This window comes from Bufo bufo, chromosome 2 (assembly GCF_905171765.1).
Source record: "Bufo bufo chromosome 2, aBufBuf1.1, whole genome shotgun sequence".
NCBI classification, from domain to species: Eukaryota; Metazoa; Chordata; class Amphibia; order Anura; family Bufonidae; genus Bufo; species Bufo bufo.
This window is the reverse complement of record NC_053390.1, coordinates 412,677,107-412,698,163: the sequence shown is the minus strand read 5'-3', so window position 1 is coordinate 412,698,163 and position 21,057 is coordinate 412,677,107. Positions and strand designations below refer to the sequence as shown.

Here is a 21,057-nt window from a genome sequence, read left to right as displayed (position 1 = left end):
AAGCACACGTCCCCTGACCTGACAACCTGAAGAAATATGAAAATTAATATTGCAGAGTAATTGAAGCAATGAATCGGGAGATTTCTGAATCCATGTCGGACACAGGGAAATGAAAGCATTGCCTGATAGCACCTCTAGCTATGTACAAGTGATCACTCAAGTTACAATGGTCCCAGTTTACAATATTTTCAGCATCCTATGGTCTTGCCTAGGCCACTTTAACTTAAAGGCTATGTACACCTTCGGAGGCAATTTATTTTTATGATTGCATGTTACTAACTTTTGGCTAAATATTATTTTTTCAATTAGCCTTTATTAAAAAATATTGAGCGGTCCCAAAGGGTTAACTCTTTTTCTAGCTGTGTGACTGGTACTTTCACTTTGTGCCGGTCATCTAATAAACCTTATCTCTAATCTACTAAGAGGTAAAAAAAAACACTTAGTAAGATAAGGATTGAGCTATAATGAGTATTTATAATGTCAGAGAGCAGAGATAAGGAGCCTGTCAGCTCCTGGTCTGACGGAAAAGACAGAAAATCCAAAGGGGGCTACAAGAGTATGTCAGCTCTGTACAGAAAAAAAAGACACCATATTTTTAATAAAGACCAATTAAAAAAAAGATTTTTAGCTCAAAATAAGTAGAATGCAATAATAAAAAAATATTGCCCCAAAAGGTGTACATACCCTTTAAAACCATATTGAACATACAAAATTTATATACTGACTAAGCTTTACGCAAAACTAGAAAACCTTATAAGGAATGAACAGGCAGATGGCGAAACCCACATTTACCACCCATAAATGGTGTTAACAATAATTTTTTACATTTTACAGTTTTTAGCTTCTCGGCTCCACTATTTTAATGGAAGCTATTAGCATACCTCAGCTCCACTAGAAAGAGCACTCAGCTTCATAGTTCATTTAAAAAGGAGATCATTTATTAGTTTATATTATATTTATAGAGAAGAGCCTTTGGCATTTGAATAATATATCTTCATGATCCTCTATTTTTATACACAGACACCATATGACCTTTTCTTCCCTTTACTCATACTACAACGTTACTAAAACTGCCACCAAATTACAAAACCACCACCAAAAATGACCTGTTTTCAGATGATTATTCTGCTGTGAATTTTGCTGTGTGAACCTAGCTTCACCATGAAGACAGAGCTAATATTTACTAATGTGAGTTTACGTAGATTGCACCAAAATGTGGTGCAGTTTGGATTATCTAGGGTTACATACATTTTCTTTGATTAGTCTGAAAGAGGTGTGGTTTACTGGAAAGAGGTGGTATCCTTACATGAACAGGGTCTGTCCAAAGATTAAACATTTTGCGCCAAAATTGTGTCACTATTCTGGCATAAAATTCTGCCTCAAAGTAAAACTAACAACAGTTTGTATAGGTTACAGAAAAGCGTCTATTATATAGGATTAGTAAATATGCCTCAGTTGCTTACAGTAGATAACTTCTGGCAGCTACAGTGCTGCAGCATATGTAAGCAATATAAAAATAACAGCATATTTTAGCTATATATACTGAAAGGTGGTCACCTAAACACAATGGAAAAATGGTTGCTTGTAAATACAATATATAAAAATAAAGAAACATATTATGCATAGGCAATAACCTTTAAACCCTTAGTGACCACCAACACACCTTTTTTATGGCAGCCACTAAGAAGCCTTAGGCTGGGTCGTCGCCTTCTTACGGTGGGCCAGTCTATGCGCTGCATGAGTCTCCCGTGTGGCAGAGAGGTGGGGCTTGGCTCTCCCATGACAGCCTTACTTTTGCTCTAATGGCCCTGACTGGCAGGAGCACTGATTCAAACTGTTTAACCGCCTGACAAGCTGTGGGCAATAGAGCCAGTAGCATGTAAGCAGTTACAGAGGGAGCAGACTTCCTCTGCCTCCCATCGGCACCCAGCAAATGAGACCGCAGGGTGCTGGTATCAGTGAAGGCAGGCCGGGATCTAGTAAAGGCCCTAGGCTTGTCTCCAGCCTTTTTCCAGCAGGTTGTGCCTCTCTGGTGCAGCCTACTGGTGAATGTCAGTACTGACATTAAAATACACTTCACTACAGGAATAGTGTAATGTAAAGATCACCTAATATAGTCCCCTTATAAGTCTATTAAATGGTAAAAAAAAAAAACATATTAAATTTAAAAAAATACCGTAGACCCTTTTTGGAAAAAAAAAAATTTCAATGGAAAAAAAACTGCAAAAATAAAATCTCTTCCGCATATTTGGTATTGCCACATCTGTAAAAACCCACACTACACTATTATCATATAATTTTTCCCGTATGGTGAACCCAGAAAAAAAAACTGCAAAAAAGCCAGAATTGCTAATTTTTGCTTATTACGGTAGTTACCAGAAGAAAAAAAGGAATAAAAAAACATCTTATGTACCCCAAAAGGGTATCAATGAAAACTTCAAGTTGTTCTGTAAAAATAAAGCCCTTACACAGTTATGTAGAAATAAAAATAAAAATAAAAATGCAATGGGTGTTGGGATGCAGTGATACAAAAATATTTCCTTCTTTTAAAAAAAAGGGGGTTTTATTGTGCAAAACATAAAAAAAACTATATGTATTTGGTATTGCTGTGATCATACTGATTCAGAGAATAGTTATCATGTTATTTATGCCAAAAAATGAGCGCCTCAAAAACTCTGTGACAGTATTGCTGTTTTTTTCTCTTTTTTCTGCCTCCCAGAATGAGTTAATAAAATTTAATCAGTAACTTGTGTACCCAAAAATGGTGCCATTAAAAACTACAACTTGTTCTGCAAAAAAAATAAAAACACAATAAAATGGCTACATTGATAGAAAAAAAAAATGTTATAGCTCTTGGAAGGCAGCAATGAAATTTTTTTTTTAAATCTCATGGTCATTAAGACCCAAAACAGGTTCGTCATTAAGGGGTTACTCTTTCATTACTTTACCGTTCAAAATATATAAAGTACATTTTACCTTATGATTACATACCCTTATATTGTTGAGATTAACATCTTCCAAGTCAGGATCATTGTTTTTTATTTGTTCCAATGTTTCATCCACATCAGTTGAATTAGGTTCTTCATCAGGAACCGGCTTATATTGCGTTGGCTTAATCACACCTGTATAAAGGGAAAAATAGCTGAACATTTGGCTATAACATTGCTTAAGCTGTGTCTTTATAAATCTTGACCTGGAGGTAACTACTGTTATTAAGCTTTATTTAATGCATAACTAGTGCACACAAAAGTGTGACTTCTGCACAAATGAGACCCTAGTTATTCCTTTCCTCACATAGTTAAAAAAAAAAAAAAGAATGATTTTATACGTTGTTATGAGCAAACTCTCCACTTCTTTCCCAGGGTTAGGAGGACATTTATCTTGTTCATGTGATGTCACCAGGGCGGACCTTTTTAACTAGAAGCATCTATTTGGCCTCCTGTGTTTTTACAGTCCGCAAATTACGAATCCACAAAACACGGATAATGGGCATGGGCATCCCCCATTTTTCCCTCTGCAGGTCCCATAGTATCTTTCAAATGCTCATTCTTGTCCGCAAAACGGACAAGAATAGGGCATGTCCTATTTTTTTGTGGGGCTGCGGAATGGACATAAGGATGAGGACAGCACCTTGATTGGTGTCTGCATCTTTTGTGGCCCCATTGAAATGAACGGGTACACATCCAACCCACAAAAATACGGATTGGATGCAGACCGAAACTATGGTCATGTGCATGAGGCCTTAGATGCTCTTAGGGAAACAAGTCAATGGGTGTTGACAGATGCAGAACTCTCATTTGGGCTGCTGGTAATAAAGAAACCTCTCAGAGGATGCAGTCATGTCTTGCCAGTAGTTCAAGCTAAAGTTCAAATTGGTATCTGTCTGGTACTGTAGCTCTGCCACACAAGCCCCTTTAACAAATATGTGTCTTAGAAACAAACTTGTTATCAAAGAAACAGAGCTTGGAGCCAATTACAATGTAGTGCAGTGGAAGTGGTGCTGTGGAGTAGAAGCATTGCCTGTGTGCTCAAAAAAATAAAGGGAACACAAAAATAACACATCCTAGATCTGAGTTAATGAAATATTCTTCTGAAATACTTTGTTCTTTACATAGTTGAATGTGCTGACAACAAAATCACACAAAAAATAAAAAATGGAAATCAAATTTTTCAACCCATGGAGGTCTGGATTTGGAGTCACACTCAAAATTAAAGTGGAAAAACACACTACAGGCTGATCCAACTTTGATGTAATGTCCTTAAAACAAGTCAAAATGAGGCTCAGTAGTGTGTGTGGCCTCCACGTGCCTGTATGACCTCCCTACAACGCCTGTGCATGCTCCTGATGAGGTGGCGGACGGTCTCCTGAGGGATCTCCTCCCAGACCTGGACTAAAGCATCTGCCAACTCCTGGACAGTCTGTGGTGCAACGTGACGTTGGTGGATAGAGCGAGACATGATGTCCCAGATGTGCTCAATTGGATTCAGGTCTGGGGAACGGGCGGGCCAGTCCATAGCATCAATGCCTTCGTCTTGCAGGAACTGCTGACACACTCCAGCCACATGAGGTCTAGCATTGTCTTGCATTAGGAGGAACCCAGGGCCAACCGCACCAGCATATGGTCTTACAAGGGGTCTGAGGATCTCATCTTGGTGCCTAATGGCAGTCAGGCTACCTCTGGCAAGCACATGGAGGGCTGTGCGACCCTCCAAAGAAATGCTACCCCACACCATTACTGACCCAATGCCAAACCGGTCATGCTGGAGGATGTTGCAGGCAGCAGAATGTTCTCCACGGCGTCTCAAGACTCTGTCACGTCTGTCACATGTGCTCAGTGTGAACCTGCTTTCATCTGTGAAGAGCACAGGGCGCCAGTGGCGAATTTGCCAATCTTGGTGTTCTCTGGCAAATGCCAAACGTCCTGCACGGTGTTGGGCTGTAAGCACAACCCCCACCTGTGGACGTCGGGCCCTCATATCACCCTCATGGAGTCTGTTTCTGACCGTTTGAGCAGACACATGCACATTTGTGGCCTGCTGGAGGTCATTTTGCAGGGCTCTGGCAGTGCTCCTCCTGTTCCTCCTTGCACAAAGGCGGAGGTAGCGGTCCTGCTGCTGGGTTGTTGCCCTCCTATGGCCTCCTCCACGTCTCCTGATGTACTGGCCTTCCTCCTGGTAGCGCCTCCATGCTCTGGACACTACGCTGACAGACACAGCAAACCTTCTTGCCACAGCTCGCATTGATGTGCCATCCTGGATAAGCTGCACTACCTGAGCCACTTGTGTGGGTTGTAGACTCAGTCTCATGCTACCACTAGAGTAGAGCACCGCCAGCATTCAAAAGTGACCAAAACATCAGCCAGGAAGCATAGGAACTGAGAAGTGGTCTGTGGTTACCACCTGCAGAACCACTCCTTTATTGGGGGTGTCTTGCTAATTGCCTATAATTTCCACCTGTTGTCTATCCCATTTGCACAACAGCATGTAAAATTGATTGTCACTCAGTGTAGCTTCCTAAGTGGACAGTTTGATTTCACAGAAGTGTGATTGACTTGGAGTTACATTGTGTTGCTTAAGTGTTCCCTTTATTTTTTTGAGCAGTGTATATATATTGTGACACAGTGAAGGGTTGTGCTCAGCAGAGATGCCTGTTTTTTGGGATCTGAGCCTTTGTGCCGCACTGGAGGGCAGAGCCGCACCCTGGGGAAACAGGCCCCACTAAAGCCTGCTGTGGACTACTGGAGGCAGAACTGCCTGCAAGGTGACTTGTGTTATATGAACTTTCCATTGTGTGTGAATTAACACCAAGACTGCAAAGATACGTGCTGTTTTGTAGAATTGCCTCAAGTGTGAATAAACACTGAAGTTTTGAGTTAAGAACTTGTATTTTGCCTCTGTACTGCGCCCGCTTACCCTTTCAACCAGAGCGAAACCCCACAAAATATATATATATATATATATATATATATATATATAAATAAAACAAATTTTAGCAATGGGTGTGGGGACCCAAATACAAAACCACGGAAGCAAACTTACTGTTCAGTCCTTCCTTGTTGACTATATTGGTGCTTGCAAGGGCTCCATAGTATTGCTGGTTACTCATGAGAGTATGCATTCCTAGGATAGCTGAAAAAGAGACAGAAAGATATGCAGAAACCCACACATTGTATACATTCATCAGTATAAGTTAATATGCCCAAAAATAGGGGCATTCTAGATGTTTCCCCAGAATGCAATCTGTGGGTTTATTCTTGAGAAAGCCACAAGGTGAAGTCCATAGATTGTTGTTATACAAGTTTATAGTACCTACTAGACCAGAAGGGATGACATTCTATTCCCATCCATGTGACTGCTGCAGCCAATTACTGGCTTCTGTGGTCACATATACAAGAATGGGCACGTAACTGGTGAAAACACATGTGGTTTTTCCAGTGTGGTTCATGTGACTGCTGCAGCCAGTTACTGGCTTCTGTGGTCACATGTACAAGAATGTACACAAGACTGGTGAAAACAAACATGTGGTTTTCCCAGTGTGGTTTTTGCTGTGTTTTTTTTTTATCACAACAAAAACTGCATAGTGTAAACCTAGCCTAACATTTTTTTGTATTTTGTCACGTAGGCAATTACCATACTGCAAACCTATATTGTTATGGTTTTGCGATGTGGGTTTTGGCCGTCAGTTTTCAATTTTTTTTTTAACGTGTTACAACTTTTAAAATCCACAGCAATTGGCCACACGTCACAATACTGCAATCCCAGCCTGAGGAGGAGGATTGTTATGAGGCTGTAACTTCATAGCACTCGAATGCAGAACTTCAGCTGGGCTAATGTCCCATCATAGCAACAGAAGACCCCAAGACAGCTGTGATCTTATTTTTGGAAAAGCACATAACAAAGAACATAGACATAGTGTACAATATGCACTTATAACCCCCACTGAGACTTCCCAGGAATGGAGGTTTTAAGAAGTGAATTGGAAAATATAAAGAAAAAAAAATAGCTTCTCAATGTATTCCAAAAAACATATCTTAGGTTTTGTTCATACTTGTGTTTGTGTTTTTTTTTTTTGCTTTTAACTAAGGATTCACTGCTTTTTAAAGTTTGGAACAGCATAGTATGCTGAGGTATTTTAGCTAGTAGAAAAAAGGAAACCTGATGGACCTGTTATACGTCAATGTAGAAGAAAGCATGGTTACCACTGGATCATCATATATCATAAAGGACTTGTCATATTCATGCCTGTCTGGATCATTTCTACCAAATCACATAGACCACACATGTAATATAACAAAGCATCACTTTATTGAAACACAATGTAATAATAACAATAAACACATATATAAAATCTTGCGGATGAGTATTGTGAAAGAAACCCCCTGTCACGGAAGGTATATCAGCAGGGAAATAACCAAACACAGGGAAAACAAACAGAACAATAGACAGGGCCCAAAAGCTAGGGAGAAAGGGTCACCTCCTTGCGATCCCTGAAGCTTTCCCTATACTGCTGTGCACATGTACATACCCTTATGGTGGATATGCACATGCCCTCGTGTCTATGTCTATATACCCTGGGACAACCCTGAGCAGAAGGGAAAGGGGAAGAGGCGACCTGCTTCCTCAAGCAGGAGAAAGCAAGCATCTCCCTAGAGGCCTAGACAAAAGACAACAAGGGAAGAAACAGAGAGGATTTATCTTGAGCTGAGCTGGAGCAGACAATCCACAACACATAAAAAGCCTACAGGAATGAAGTATAACCTGCACAGGCCACTGGGAGAAGGAGGAATAAATAGCCTCGCTAACAATCAACCCAGTACACCTGAGGGAAGGTGGATCCAGCTCAACTCAAACCAAAACAAAGAGACGAGTCAAACATGTGCAGCCAGCCTGGCAGATCTCCGCACATTCACAGGGCAAGGCGTGACACCCCCCTTGGCCAGTAAGGTGCATCCAATAATTACATAATGATAAAGTGACCAGTGCAAGATGGCAAGAACCAGGGATTACTGTAGAAAAAACAACTCAGACTACTAACTGAGTAAAAGGTTGAACCCACATTATTTGGCCCATACGGGTATCAAAATGTAAATAGTAATCAATACAGTCTACTGGTGCAGCCACAGTCAATGCATAAATACAAAAATAGACATAAACAGATGCGCCTCACCAAGCTTTTTCAAAGGGATCCCTCCTTGGGATCACAGTACTCATCCGCAAGATTTTATATATTTGTTTATTGTTATTGTTACATTGTGTTTCAATAAAGTGATGCTTTGTTATATTACATGTGTGGTCTATGTAATTTGGTAGAGAGGCTTTCATGCGTCCACACATGAGCGATTGGGTCATGCTCTTCTTGGCGATATTTTGGTTTCCTGTCTGGATCATGTCAACATGGAAGCTGTGGACAGAACCTTATTCTCTACTCATTTTTACCCCTTTCCAGAAAAATAAAACAGATAACATGAGATAGCACACAAATAAAGAGCACAATAGAACCACATATCCCCTATCCAGCTTATTACCTCGAACAGAAAGAGACAAATATAATTCAATGCTAGCAAAAATAGCAACAAATCAATACGGCTCACATAACAACTGTGACTCATAATCCCAGACTAAAAACAGCAGTAATAACAGACGTGATCATCTGCTATTCCTCATACAAGGCGATATGATTTGCGTTTTGAAATCCTTGGGAAGTGGACACAGCACTAGGACATTTAAAAATGTATCACACCTATCAAAAGATTACAAGAATAACCTGCATCTGGTGTTGGATCATTCTTACTGCATACGGGTGGAGACACACAGGGTTGGCAGGGCGCAGGTGGCAGAGGAAAGCTGCATGTAAATACGTGCTATCTGCCGTCCCATATGTATGAGCCCTTTGTTACAGGGACCTTCAATCACAACCTACACATGCAGATTTTTTTTTATTTGCATTTTTGGGAGAGCTACAGAAGAGTGGAATATGTAATGCATGCAAACTCTTTAGGTACAGCCATGAGTAGCGAGTTTGCTGCAGATGTCCTGCTATGGATCTGGTTGATCTGGCTGAACTCCATCACCGTAAAAACCATTCTGCGGATTGAAACCTTGCTGCTGCTCTAAATCTTGTTGATTTTCCATGCGACATACCACTGTGAAGAACCTGCACATGTGGCCATACCGTTAGGGGTTAGCCAGACCTTTACTTCACCTTTCTACCTTATTTTACTGGACTATTTATTCATTTTTCTTAAAATTTCTCAGTGGTTATATAGTCATCATTCCCCATCCACAGGACATTGAAAATGTAATCCTCACACACTAAGATCAATTTCACAAGAAGCCAGGTAGCTATCCAGTATGTATGTTTGGAGAATAAGAAGAAACTAGAGAATTCATAGCAAACCCTTATTGCCCTTGACCATATACCTGCTCTACAATGGAGCAACAATGGTAACCAGTGAGCCACTGTGTAGACTGTCCTCAAAAATGTTATCCCACAAAGTAATCTGCTTAGTGTTGCACATTAATAAGACAAATTGCATATACAATTCCTACGAAGAGTTGAAACAGTGAATGAAGTGTTCTCCAGCACCACCCCTTATTGGAAGAGACTGACTGTAATGACTGACGGAACCACACTAATGTTCTGCAGGAGGGACGACAGCACTCCCAAACTCAGGTTCTGGGGACTGTACATTGGTTGCTCTGTGCTGATTATCTGACATTCTATTGTACAAGCCCACATCTGCCGTGAACATTTGATAGCATTCATGGCTCTTGACATTCCAATCAAGACGGCAAGTCACACAAAATAACACTTACTGAACCTCAGAAGAAAACCCATTTCTTATGATGAGATATTTGGCTCTCAGAGAGATATAGCAATGCTTGATAAACACAAGCCGCATGAGATAATATTCACATTTCTGCTAATGTTATTAAACTTAGCATCACATTAAAGATCAATTAAGATCTTGGCAATCACACTCTGACTCTTCTTCAGGCCGAAAAGAAAAGAACATAGTGCATTTCACTTAGGTCAGGCATGCTCATCCTGCAACCCTCCAGCTGTTGCAAAACTACAACTCCCATCATTCCCGGACAGCCTACAGCTATCAGCCTACAGAAGGGCATGGTGGGAGTTGTAGTTTTACAACAGCTGGAGGGCCGCAGGTTGAGCATGCCTGACTTAGGTCATTCCTCCCTGTTCACTACTTGCTTTATTTCTTCACACAGACAAAAAGTAACAACAGCAGTTTATTACACTCAATAGTTATACTGTTTATATAATACAATCTAAACGCTAACAAAAAACCTGTTTGTGCTAAAATAATATTTTAGGCTACTTTCACACTTGCGTTCAGGTGTCCGCTCGTGCGCTCCGTTTGAAGGGGCTCACGAGCGGTCCTGAACGCAGCCGTCCGGCCCCAATGCATTCTCAGTGGAGGCGGATCCACTGAGAATGCATCCGCCTGCCAGCGTTCAGCCTCCGCTCCGCTCAGGGAGCGGACACCTGAACGCTGCTTGCAGCGTTCGGGTGTCCGCCTGGCCGTGCGGAGGCGAGCGGATCCGTCCTGACTTATAATGGAAGTCAATGGGGATGGATCCGCTTGAAGATGACACCATATGGCTCAATCTTCAAGCGGATCCGTTCCCCATTGACTTTCAATGTAAAGTCTGAACGGATCCGCTCAGGCTACTTTCAGACTTAGAAAATTTTCTAAGTAATAATGCAGACGGATCCGTTCTGAACGGATGCAAACGTCTGCATTATTGGAGCGGATCCGTCTGATGAAACATCAGACGGATCCGCTCCGAACGCTAGTGTGAAAGTAGCCTTATCTGCAAGTTGTATCCGCTGGTATGCAGTGTACTGGAGTTTTACTTATTGCTGTAAACTATCTGTTTAGTACTGCCCACCATTCAGGCCATTCTCCAGGTAAACACGCAAAGAGGTATCTCCCAAGGAAAGAGAACCATCTAGCTAGTGCCACCTTGTGGAAGTGGCTCCCTATGAGTCAAAATCCGACTTTTTAACAAGCCTTGGAATATAACTGAGGGAAAAAGCCAAGCCAGATATCCATCCGTAGAGGGATGCTAGACACAAAATTGTATTGTACTATAACACTTTAACCCTAACTACACTGTATCTGACACAAGCTGTTACAGATATGGCACACAACATAGCTGGGTAAGGAGTGGTCTGACATTTGAGCTGGACAAATTGTACCCCTGCACACAGGAATATCAGGGAATGAATGGCATGTTTCTCAACTCTGGTCCTCACCCACCGACCAGTAATGTTTTCAGGATTTCTTGAGGACCGGAGTTGAGAAACCCTGTGGTCTACTCTGTCTCCTGATCAGTCTGGGAGGTTACTCAGATGAAACATGTAGGAACTTAGGCCTGTTTCACATCTGCATTTGGCCAGATCTGTCACTGCCAGAATTCCATTTGGCCCCATTTATAATGGGGTCTGGTGGACATCCAGACGCAATCCGGCAAACATGCCGAGAGCGCCCGACAGCGACAAATCCCGACATCTCTGGCAGGCTAATCTCTGCCGGAACAGCCTGTGAAACTAGCCTTAGACACACCATCTTTTTAGATTCTTTCACAGCTGTGTCATGGTTTTGTTGCTGTACGCCGTGACACGTTAGCCGTGCATGCTGTTGCCAGGGGCAACATGTTGGTATGTCTGCATGTGTGTGCACTACCCCTTATATCTTAGTTCCTTCCCTGACTAGTGCTGGAGGGGTTAACTTCCTGGCTGGGTGTGGCCATTTGGTGTTTACGGTATATATCCTGTGGCTCACAGGCTGGAGTCAGTTGTCCTCCAGCCTTGGTGTGTGCTGGAGCTTGCTCTTGTCCAGCTTATTCCATCTGCCCAGTTCTTGAGGGCCACCTTGTGGAACATCAAGGTCTCAGCAATGTCTCTCCTATGTCATCCCTGTGTCTTATTCCCTTCACTACCCTACTTTATGTGTGGTGTCGTTTGTATGGGTAGGTGTTATGTCTCGTCGTTGTTACATGTCTGGTGGTGTTTGGTGTCCAGCATGTTTGCTAGACATTCCCCTGTCTATCATTGTTTCCTCCGAAAGGGGGTGTCAGGGTTCCCCTGAGGGGGAACCACAAGTCTGTATGCAGCTCTGCCTGGGGCCTCCATGCGTCCTGTTTGCATAGGGGTCCAGGCAGTAACTGGTGTGCTGGATACCTGGGTGTGGTTGTTTGTACTGTGTCCTGTATGGTGTGTGGGCACCAGTACTCATGCTCGGGTTCCAGTCGGTGTTGCTGCGGCAGGTAAGTGTGTTGTATTTTGTGCTTACCTGCCGATCCAGTTACTGTATACGTTCTCCACTTTTTCCTTGCAGCTAGGCCGGTGGAAACTCCTGTTCATCCGTGTCTGGGATGAACAGGTCGTCTCTGCCCTTTCTTTATTTGAGGGATTATCAGGGCGACTCAGGGTCATAGGTTTCCTGGGTATGAGCCATCCTACCATCCAGGTCCGCTTATATGGTGAGGAGTTAGGGCGAGGATTAGGGATGCAATAGGAGGTGACCTGCTCCCTTATCCCAGCCTCTGGCCTAGTTGCTTGTCGGTCTGCTCCACATTGTACTGTTCCCCCACTCCCCACCGTGACAGATTCCTAGTGTGGATTTACTGTTTCCCCCAGTACAGGCATCCCCGAGGATTGCATACTAGGGGTAGGTTCCCGATGGGGGCTTGTTTCCCTTATGAGCTTGGACAGGGAATGTTTCTTTTCCTTCCCTGCATGATATTGGTTTGATTACCACCCATGGGGACACATAAAGATCTACAGAATCCAGTAAAGGTGGATTTAGACGAGCAGTTAACTGTTACGATTTGAACACAAGCGATGGAAGAGAATCATGGCATGTAAATGTTTCTAACGACTGAGCCATCAGACCAAAAATGCTCGTTCAACGCCTGTGAAATTGTTGATGCGAACAAGTACAATCATCATTAGAGAACCCTGTGTAGGCAGGTGTATCAACGATTATACGATAGAAACCCCCCCCCCCCCCCCAAATTTTACAAAAAAGCTCTTTAATTTAAATGCTAGTTGTCTACTAGAACGTTCGGTCCGTAGTCACACGTGTCGGTGATCGCTTAAACAATTATCTGCGCGTCTAAATCCAACTTTACCATAAGGACCCATGATGTACATGTACGTCATATGTGGCCGGGACATAAGGACCAGTGACGTGTACTGCATGGTGATCGGGCGGGTGCAGGAGCTGCGCCCGCCTGATCAGCGGCAGGGGTCCAGCAGTCACTGATAGCTGGACACCTGCTGTATGCGCCGGCATCTGTAAAAACACAGATGCCGGCACATTAACCCTCGCACTGCCGTGGACAGCGCTTACCGTGGCACGTGCGATGTATGGGGAGGGAGGGAGCTGCCATCAGGTCCCCGCGCTGCTGTGACGGGGACCCGATAGCAGGGAAGGCAGCCCGATGCCTTCCTTAGGCATCGTGGCTGCCTTCCATGACAGCCTGTGAGATCCAGCCCCCTTGATCTCACAGGCAGGAAGGCTGTAAGTGTATTACACTGTGTAATACACTTATAGCCAATGCATTACAATACAAAAGTATTGTAATGCATTGTAAAGGGGGCCAGACCCCCAAAAGTTAAAGTCCCAGAGTGGGACAAAAAAAAAGTGCAAAAAAAAAAGTTAAATAAAAAAGTTTTACTAATTTTTTTTTTGGTTTTAAATGAAAAAAAGCATCCTTTTCCCAAAAGAAAGTAATTTAAAAAAAAAAAAATTAGGGAAAAAAAAGAGAAGTAGACATATTAGGTATTGGCACATCCGTATCGACTGACTCTATAAAAATATCACATGACCTAACCCCTCAAGTGAACACTGTCAAAAAAATAAAATAAAAACAACTTAAAAAAAAATAATTTTGTTTCTTTACATCACTAAAAGTGCAACACCAAGCGATCAAAAAGGCGTATGCCCCCCAAAATAGTACAAATCTAAACATCATCCCACAAAAAATGAGTCCCTACCTAAGACAATCGCCCCAAAAAATGAAAAAACTATGGCTCTCAGAATAGGGAGACACTAAAATTATTTTCTTGTGTTAAATTTAAAAAATTTAAAAGTAGACATATTAGGTATCGCCACGTATAACAAAAAGTGTAATATAGAGCAACCAAAAATCATATGTACCCTAAAATAGTACCAACAAAACTGCTACCTTATCCCGTAGTTTCCAAAATGGGGTCACTTTTTTGGAGTTTCTACTCAGAGGGTGCATCAGGGGGTATTCAAATGTGACATGACAACTTAAAATGATCCCAGTGAAATCTGCCCTCTAAAAACCATATGGCGTTCCTTTCCTTCTGCGCCCTGCCGTGTGCCCGTACAGCAGTTTACGATCACATATGGGGTGTTTCTGTAAACTACAGAATCAGGGTAATAAATATTGAGTTTTTAATGGGGTCACTTTTTTGGAGTTTCTACTCTAGGGGTGCATCAGGGGGTATTCAAATGTGACATGACAACTTAAAATGATCCCAGTGAAATCTGCCCTCCAAAAACCATATGGCGTTCCTTCCTTTCTGCGCCCTGTCGTGTGCCCGTACAGCAGTTTACGACCACATATGGGGTGTTTCTGTAAACTACAGAATCAGGGTAATAAATATTGAGTTTTGTTTGGCTGTTAACCCTTGCTTTGTTAATGAAAAAATGTATTAAAATGGAAAATCTGCCAAAAATGTGAAATTCTGAAATTTCATCTACATTTTCATTTAATTCTTGTAGAACACCTAAAGGGTTAACAAAAAGTTTGTAAAATCAGTTTTGAATACCTTGAGTGGTGTAGTTTCTAAAATGGGGACATTTATGGGTAGTTTCTATTATGTAAGCCCCACAAAGTGACTTCAGACCTGAACTGCTCATTAAAAAGTGGGTTTTGGAAATTTTCTGAAAGATTTCAAGATTTGCTTCTAAACTTCTAAGCCTTCTAATGTCCCCAAAAAAGAAAATGTCATTTACAAAATGATCCAAACAGGAAGTAGACATATAGGACATGTAAAGTAATTATTTACATTTATTTATTTGTTGTTATTTATAGTAACTATTTTAGGAGACAACACTATCTGTTTTAAAAGCAGAGAAATGTAAATTTTGAAAATTGCGAATTTTTAAAAATTTTGGGTAAATTTGGTATTTTATATTTTGACTCAAATTTACCACTGTCATGAAGTACAATATTTGATGAGAAAACAATCTCAGAATGGCTTGGATAAGTAAGCGTTTTAAAGTTATCACTACATAAAGTGACATGTCAGATTTGCAAAAAGTGGCCTGGTCCTTAAGGTGAAAAATGACAGGGTCCTGAAGGGGTTAAGACTGTCCCTTTATTTCCTTCTCCCCCCACCCTTATATGTGGCTGACATGTTTTATCTGAGGCTGGTTGATGGATGGTTAATGAATTGGGTCATCACTGCCCTGAGTGAATCCACAATTCCACATACAGTCAGGTCCATAAATATTGGGACATCGACACAGTTGTAGCATTTTTGGCTCTATACACCACCACAATGGATTTTGAACGAAACAAACAAGATGTGCTTTAACTGCAGCATGTCAGCTTTAATTTGAGGGTATTCAAATCCAAATCAGGTGAACGGTGTAGGAATTACAACAGTTTGCATATATGCCTTCCACTTGTTAAAGAACCAAAAGTGATGGGACAATTGGCTTCTCAGTTAGTCCATGGCCAGGTGTGTGTTATTCCCTCATTATCTCAATTACAATGAGCAGATAAAAGGTCCAGAGTTAATTTCAAGTGTGCTATTTGCATTTGGAATCTGTTGCTGTCAACTCTCAAGATGAGATCCAAAGAGCTGCCACTATTAGTGAAGTAAGCCATCATTAGGCTGAAAAAACAAAACAAAACAAACCCATCAGAGAGATAGCAAAAACATTAGGCATGGCCAAAATAACTGTTTGGAACATTCTTAAAAAGAAGGATCGCACCGGTGAGCTCAGCAACACCAAAAGACCCGGAAGACCACGGAAAACAACTGTGGTGGATGACCAAATAATTATTTCCCTGGTGAAGAAAACACCCTTCACAACAGTTGGCCAGTTCTAGAACACTCTCCAGGAGGTAGGTGTATGTGTGTCAAAGTCAACAATCAAGAGAAGACTTCACAAGAGTGAATACAGAGGGTTCACCACAAGATGTAAACCATTGGTGAGCCTCACAAACAGGAAGGCCAGATTAGAGTTTGCCAAACGACATCTAAAAAAGCCTTCACAGTTCTGGAACAACATCCTATGGACAGATAAGACCAAGATCAACTTGTACCAGAGTGATAGGAAGAGAAGAGTATGGAGAAGGAAAGGAACTGCTCATGATCCTAAGCATACTACCTCATCAGTGAAGCATGGTGGTGGTAGTGTCATGGTGTGGGCATGTATGGCGGCCAAAGGAACTGGTTCTCTTGTATTTTTTGATGATGTGACTGCTGACAAAAGCAGCAGGATGAATTCTGAAGTGTTTCGGGCAATATTATCTGCTCATATTCAGCCAAATGCTTCAGAACTCATTGGACGGCGCTACACAGTGCAGATGGACAATGACCTAAAGCATACTGCAAAAGCAACCAAAGAGTTTTTTAAGAGAAAGAAGTGGAATGTTATGCAATGGCCAAGTCAATCACCTGACCTGCATCCGATTGAGCATGCATTTCACTTGCTGAAGACAAAACTGAAGGGAAAATGCCCCCAAAACAAGCAGGAACTGAAGACAGTTGCAGTAGAGGCCTGGCAGAGCATCACCAGGGATGAAACCCAGCGTCTGGTGATGTCTATGCGTTCCAGACTTCAGGCTGTAATTGACTGCAAAGGATTTGCAACCAAGTAGATTGGGGATGTGTGAAAATCGCATCCGCAAGCATTTGCGGATGCGATGCGTTTTTCACTGATGGTTGCTAAGAGATGTTGTTTGTAAACATTCCGTTTTTTATCACGCGCGTGCAAAACGCATTAAATCGCATTGCACCCGCGCAATAAAAATGGAAAAAACAACTGAACGCGATCGCAAACAAAACTGAATGAACTTGCTTGCGAAATCGCGCATTTTTCACTGAACGCATCCACAACGCATCCGGACCTAATCCGCTCATGCTCATCTGCATGGGGCCTTAACTGTGTTTGTGGAAATTGCACTGTGGGACTGATTTTAATATCATCATTAAAAGTAGATTATAATGTACTTTTGCTCAGCGGGATCACCTCTTTGATCCAGTGTATTTCACTAAGGCCTCATGCACACGACCGTTTTTTTTTTAAGGTCCGCAAAAACGGGGTCCGTAGGTACGTTATCCATGACCGTTTTTTCATCCATGGGTCTTCTTTGATTTTTGGAGGATCCACGGACATGAAAAAAAAGTCGTTTTGGTGTCCGCCTGGCCGTGCGGAGCCAAACGGATCAGTCCTGAATTACAATACAAGTCAATGGGGACGGATCCGTTTGACGTTGACACAATATGGTGCAATTGCAAACAGATCCGTCCCCCATTGACTTTCAATGTAAAGTCAGGAGTCCCTATTATACCATCGAATCAGAGTTTTCTCCAATCCGATGGTATATTTTAACTTGAAGCGTCCCCATCACCATGGGAACGCCTCTATGTTAGAATATACCATCGGATTTGAGTTAGATCGTGAAAACTCATATCCGACAGTATATTCTAACACAGAGGCGTTCCCATAGTGATGGGGACGCTTCAAGTTAGAATATACTTTGAACTGTGTACATGACTGCCCCCTGCTGCCTGGCAGCACCCGATCTCTTACAGGGGGCTATGATACGCACAATTAACCCCTCAGGTCCTGAGGGGTTAATTGTGCGTATCATAGCCCCCTGTAAGAGATCATGTGCTGCCAGGCAAGAGGGGGCAAACCCCCCTCCCTCCCCAGTTTTAAATTCATTGGTGGCCAGTGGGCCCCCCTCCCTCCCCTGTATTACTATAGATTCATTGGTGGCCAGTGCGGCACCCCCTCCCTCCCCTGTAGCACTGTAGATTCATTGGTGGCCAGTGGGCACCCCCTGCCTCCCCTGTAGTACTGTAGATTCATTGGTGGCCAGTGGGCCCCCCCTCCCTCCCCCTCCTAATTAAAATCTCGCCCCCTATCATTGGTGGCAGCGGAGAGTTCCGATCGGAGTCCCAGTTTAATCGCTGGTGCTCCGATCGGTAACCATGGCAACCAGGACGCTACTGCAGTCCTGGATGCCATGGTTACTTAGCAATTTTTATAAGCATTATACTTACCTGCGAGCTGCGATGTCTGTGACCGGCCACCAATGAATCTACAGTACTACAGGGGAGGGAGGGGGGCCCACTGGCCACCAATGAATCTACAGTACTGCAGGGGAGGGAGGGGGGGCCCACTGGCCACCAATGAATCTACAGTACTACAGGGGAGGGAGGGCGGCCGCACTGGCCACCAATGAATTTACAGTACTACAGGGGAGGGAGGGGGGGCCGCACTGGCCACCAATGAATTTAAAACTGGGGAGGGAGGGGGGGTGCCCCCTCCTGCCTGGCAGCACGTGATCTCTTACAGGGGGCTATGATACGCACAATTAAACCCTCAGGTGCAGCACCTGAGGGGTTAATTGTGCGGTTCACAGCCCCCTGTAAGAGATCACGTGCTGCCAGGCAGCAGGGGGCAGTCATGTACACAGTTCAAAGTATATTCTAACTAGAAGCGTCCCCATCACTATGGGAACACCTCTGTGTTAGAATATACTGTCGGATCTGAGTTTTCACGAAGTGAAAACTCAGCTCTGAAAAAGCTTTTATGCAGACGGATCTGTGGATCCGTCTGTGTGAAAGTAGCCTACGGCCACGGACCACGGACGCGGATGCCAATCTTGTGTGCATCCGTGTTTTTTCACGGACCCATTGACTTGAATGGGTCCGTGAACCGTTGTCCGTCAAAAAAATAGGACAGGTCCTATTTTTTTGACGGACAGGAAACACGGATCACGGATGCGGCTGAAAAATGGTGCATTTTCCGATTTTTCCACGGACCCATTGAAAGTCAAAGGGTCCGCGAAAAAAAATGGAGAACGGAACAACGGCCGCGGATGCACACAACGGTCGTGTGCATGAGGCCTAATCCAGGTGATTTGGAGACAGGTTTGTCTGATAACCCTCTTTGGTGGCCATTTATTTTGATCTGGGCGCAGCAATGGAAAAATATGCAATTTCCCCATTGTTTTTGCGTTTTAAATATACGATGTTCACCGTGCGATATAAATATTATGTCACTTTTATTGTATGGGACAGTACTATTACAGTGATACCAAATATTTATAATTTTGTGCAAAATAATTTTTTCTTGTCAACGCATTATAGGAGCCATAATTTATTCATTTTTCTGTCAATGTAGCCGTATGTGGGTTTGTTTTTTGCAGGACAAGATGTAGTTTTCACTGGTACCATTATTGGGTACATAGAAATTACTGATGAGCATTTGTTTTGGAGGGGGGAAGCAGATCAGACCCCCATGTCAGACCTCAGATGAGACCCCCATCAGAGCTCACATCACATCTCCCATGTCAGACTTCAGATGCCCATCAGAAATAAAATAAATTCACTAACCTCTCCTGCTCCAGTGGTCTCTTCTGCAGTGACGCTCCCTCATCTTCTCTAGGCCCGCGCTGCACTGTGACATCCTGACAGTGTACGCAGTTAGGACAGTGCAGCGCGGCGCTCGGAGAAGATCAGACAGGGAAAGGTGAGTACCAGCAGTGCTATACTCTACACTGCCGAGACTCCTGCATACTAGTGAGCGCTTCCATAATGGAAACGCTCATTAGTATTTGCTTTATAAGACGCACTGCCATTTCCCCCCAACTCCCCCCGCGTCTTATAAAGCAGAAAATACAGTATGTGTTTGTGTGTTGCTTTTTTTGTCATTTACAAAACACTTTCTGGAGAAAAATGATTACACTTTTTAACTTTTTGTGTTCTCTATAACCTTTATTAGGGCTCTTTCACACCTGCGTTATTGTCTTCCGGCATAGAGTTCCGTCGTCGGGGCTCTATGCCGGAAGAATCCTGATCAGGATTATCCTAATGCATTCTGAATGGAGAGTAATCCGTTCAGGATGCATCAGGATGTCTTCAGTTCCGGTACGGAACGTTTGTTGGCCGGAGAAAATACCGCAGCATGCTGCGCTTTTTGCTCCGGCCAAAAATCCGGAACACTTGCCGCAAGGCCGGATCCGGAATCAATGCCCATTGGAAGGCATTGATCCGGATCCGGCCTTAAGCTAAACGTCGTTTCGGCGCATTGCCGGAGCCGACATTTAGCTTTTTCAGAGTGGTTACCATGGCTGCCGGGACGCTAAAGTCCTGACAGCCATGGTAAGTGTAGCGGGGAGCGGGGGAGCAGTGTACTTACCGTCCGTGCGGCTCCCCGGGCGCTCCAGAGTGACGTCAGGGCGCCCCAAGCGCATGGATCATGTGATCACATGGATCACGTCATCCATGCGCATGGGGCGCTCTGACGTCACTCTGGAGCGCCCCGGGAGCCGCACGGACTGTAAGTATACCGCTCCCCCGCTCCCCGCTCCTACTATGGCAACCAGGACTTTAATAGCGTCCTGGGTGCCATAGTAACACTGAAAGCATTTGGAAGACGGTTCCGTCTTCAAATGCTTTCAGTACACTTGCGTTTTTCCGGATCCGGAGTGTAATTCCGGCAAGTGGAGTACACGCCGGATCCGGACAACGCAAGTGTGAAAGAGGCCTTAACCTTTAATTATTAAATTTTTGAGTCCTACTAGGGAGAGTTACAATGTGAAAATTAGCTTTTCTAAAGCATTGGATACCTTATATACCAATGCATTACAGTCTATCACTGTAAGGCCGAATGCACACGGCCGTGGTCCTGCATACACTGGCCAATTATTGCTTTGATTAATTACGTTAGCAGCAAGGTTTGTGCTGATCCTTGGTAATAAATTTACAATCCACTGATCACCATTTCACCATTAAATGGCCAT

General features: G+C 43.2%; 1 protein-coding gene across 3 annotated transcripts in view; it reads right to left on the bottom strand.

Moving 5' to 3' along the window:
• The window catches only part of TMOD1 (tropomodulin 1), a 167,484-nt gene that overhangs the window by 44,481 nt on the left and 101,946 nt on the right, over positions 1-21,057 (bottom strand). For all 3 annotated transcript variants that reach the window (XM_040417285.1, XM_040417286.1, XM_040417284.1), the window contains exons 5-6: positions 6,040-6,129; positions 2,992-3,122 (exon numbers count right to left, since the gene is read on the bottom strand). In XM_040417285.1, the coding sequence (XP_040273219.1) occupies positions 2,992-3,122; positions 6,040-6,129 (221 nt within the window). The remainder of the gene's footprint in view (positions 1-2,991; positions 3,123-6,039; positions 6,130-21,057) is intronic.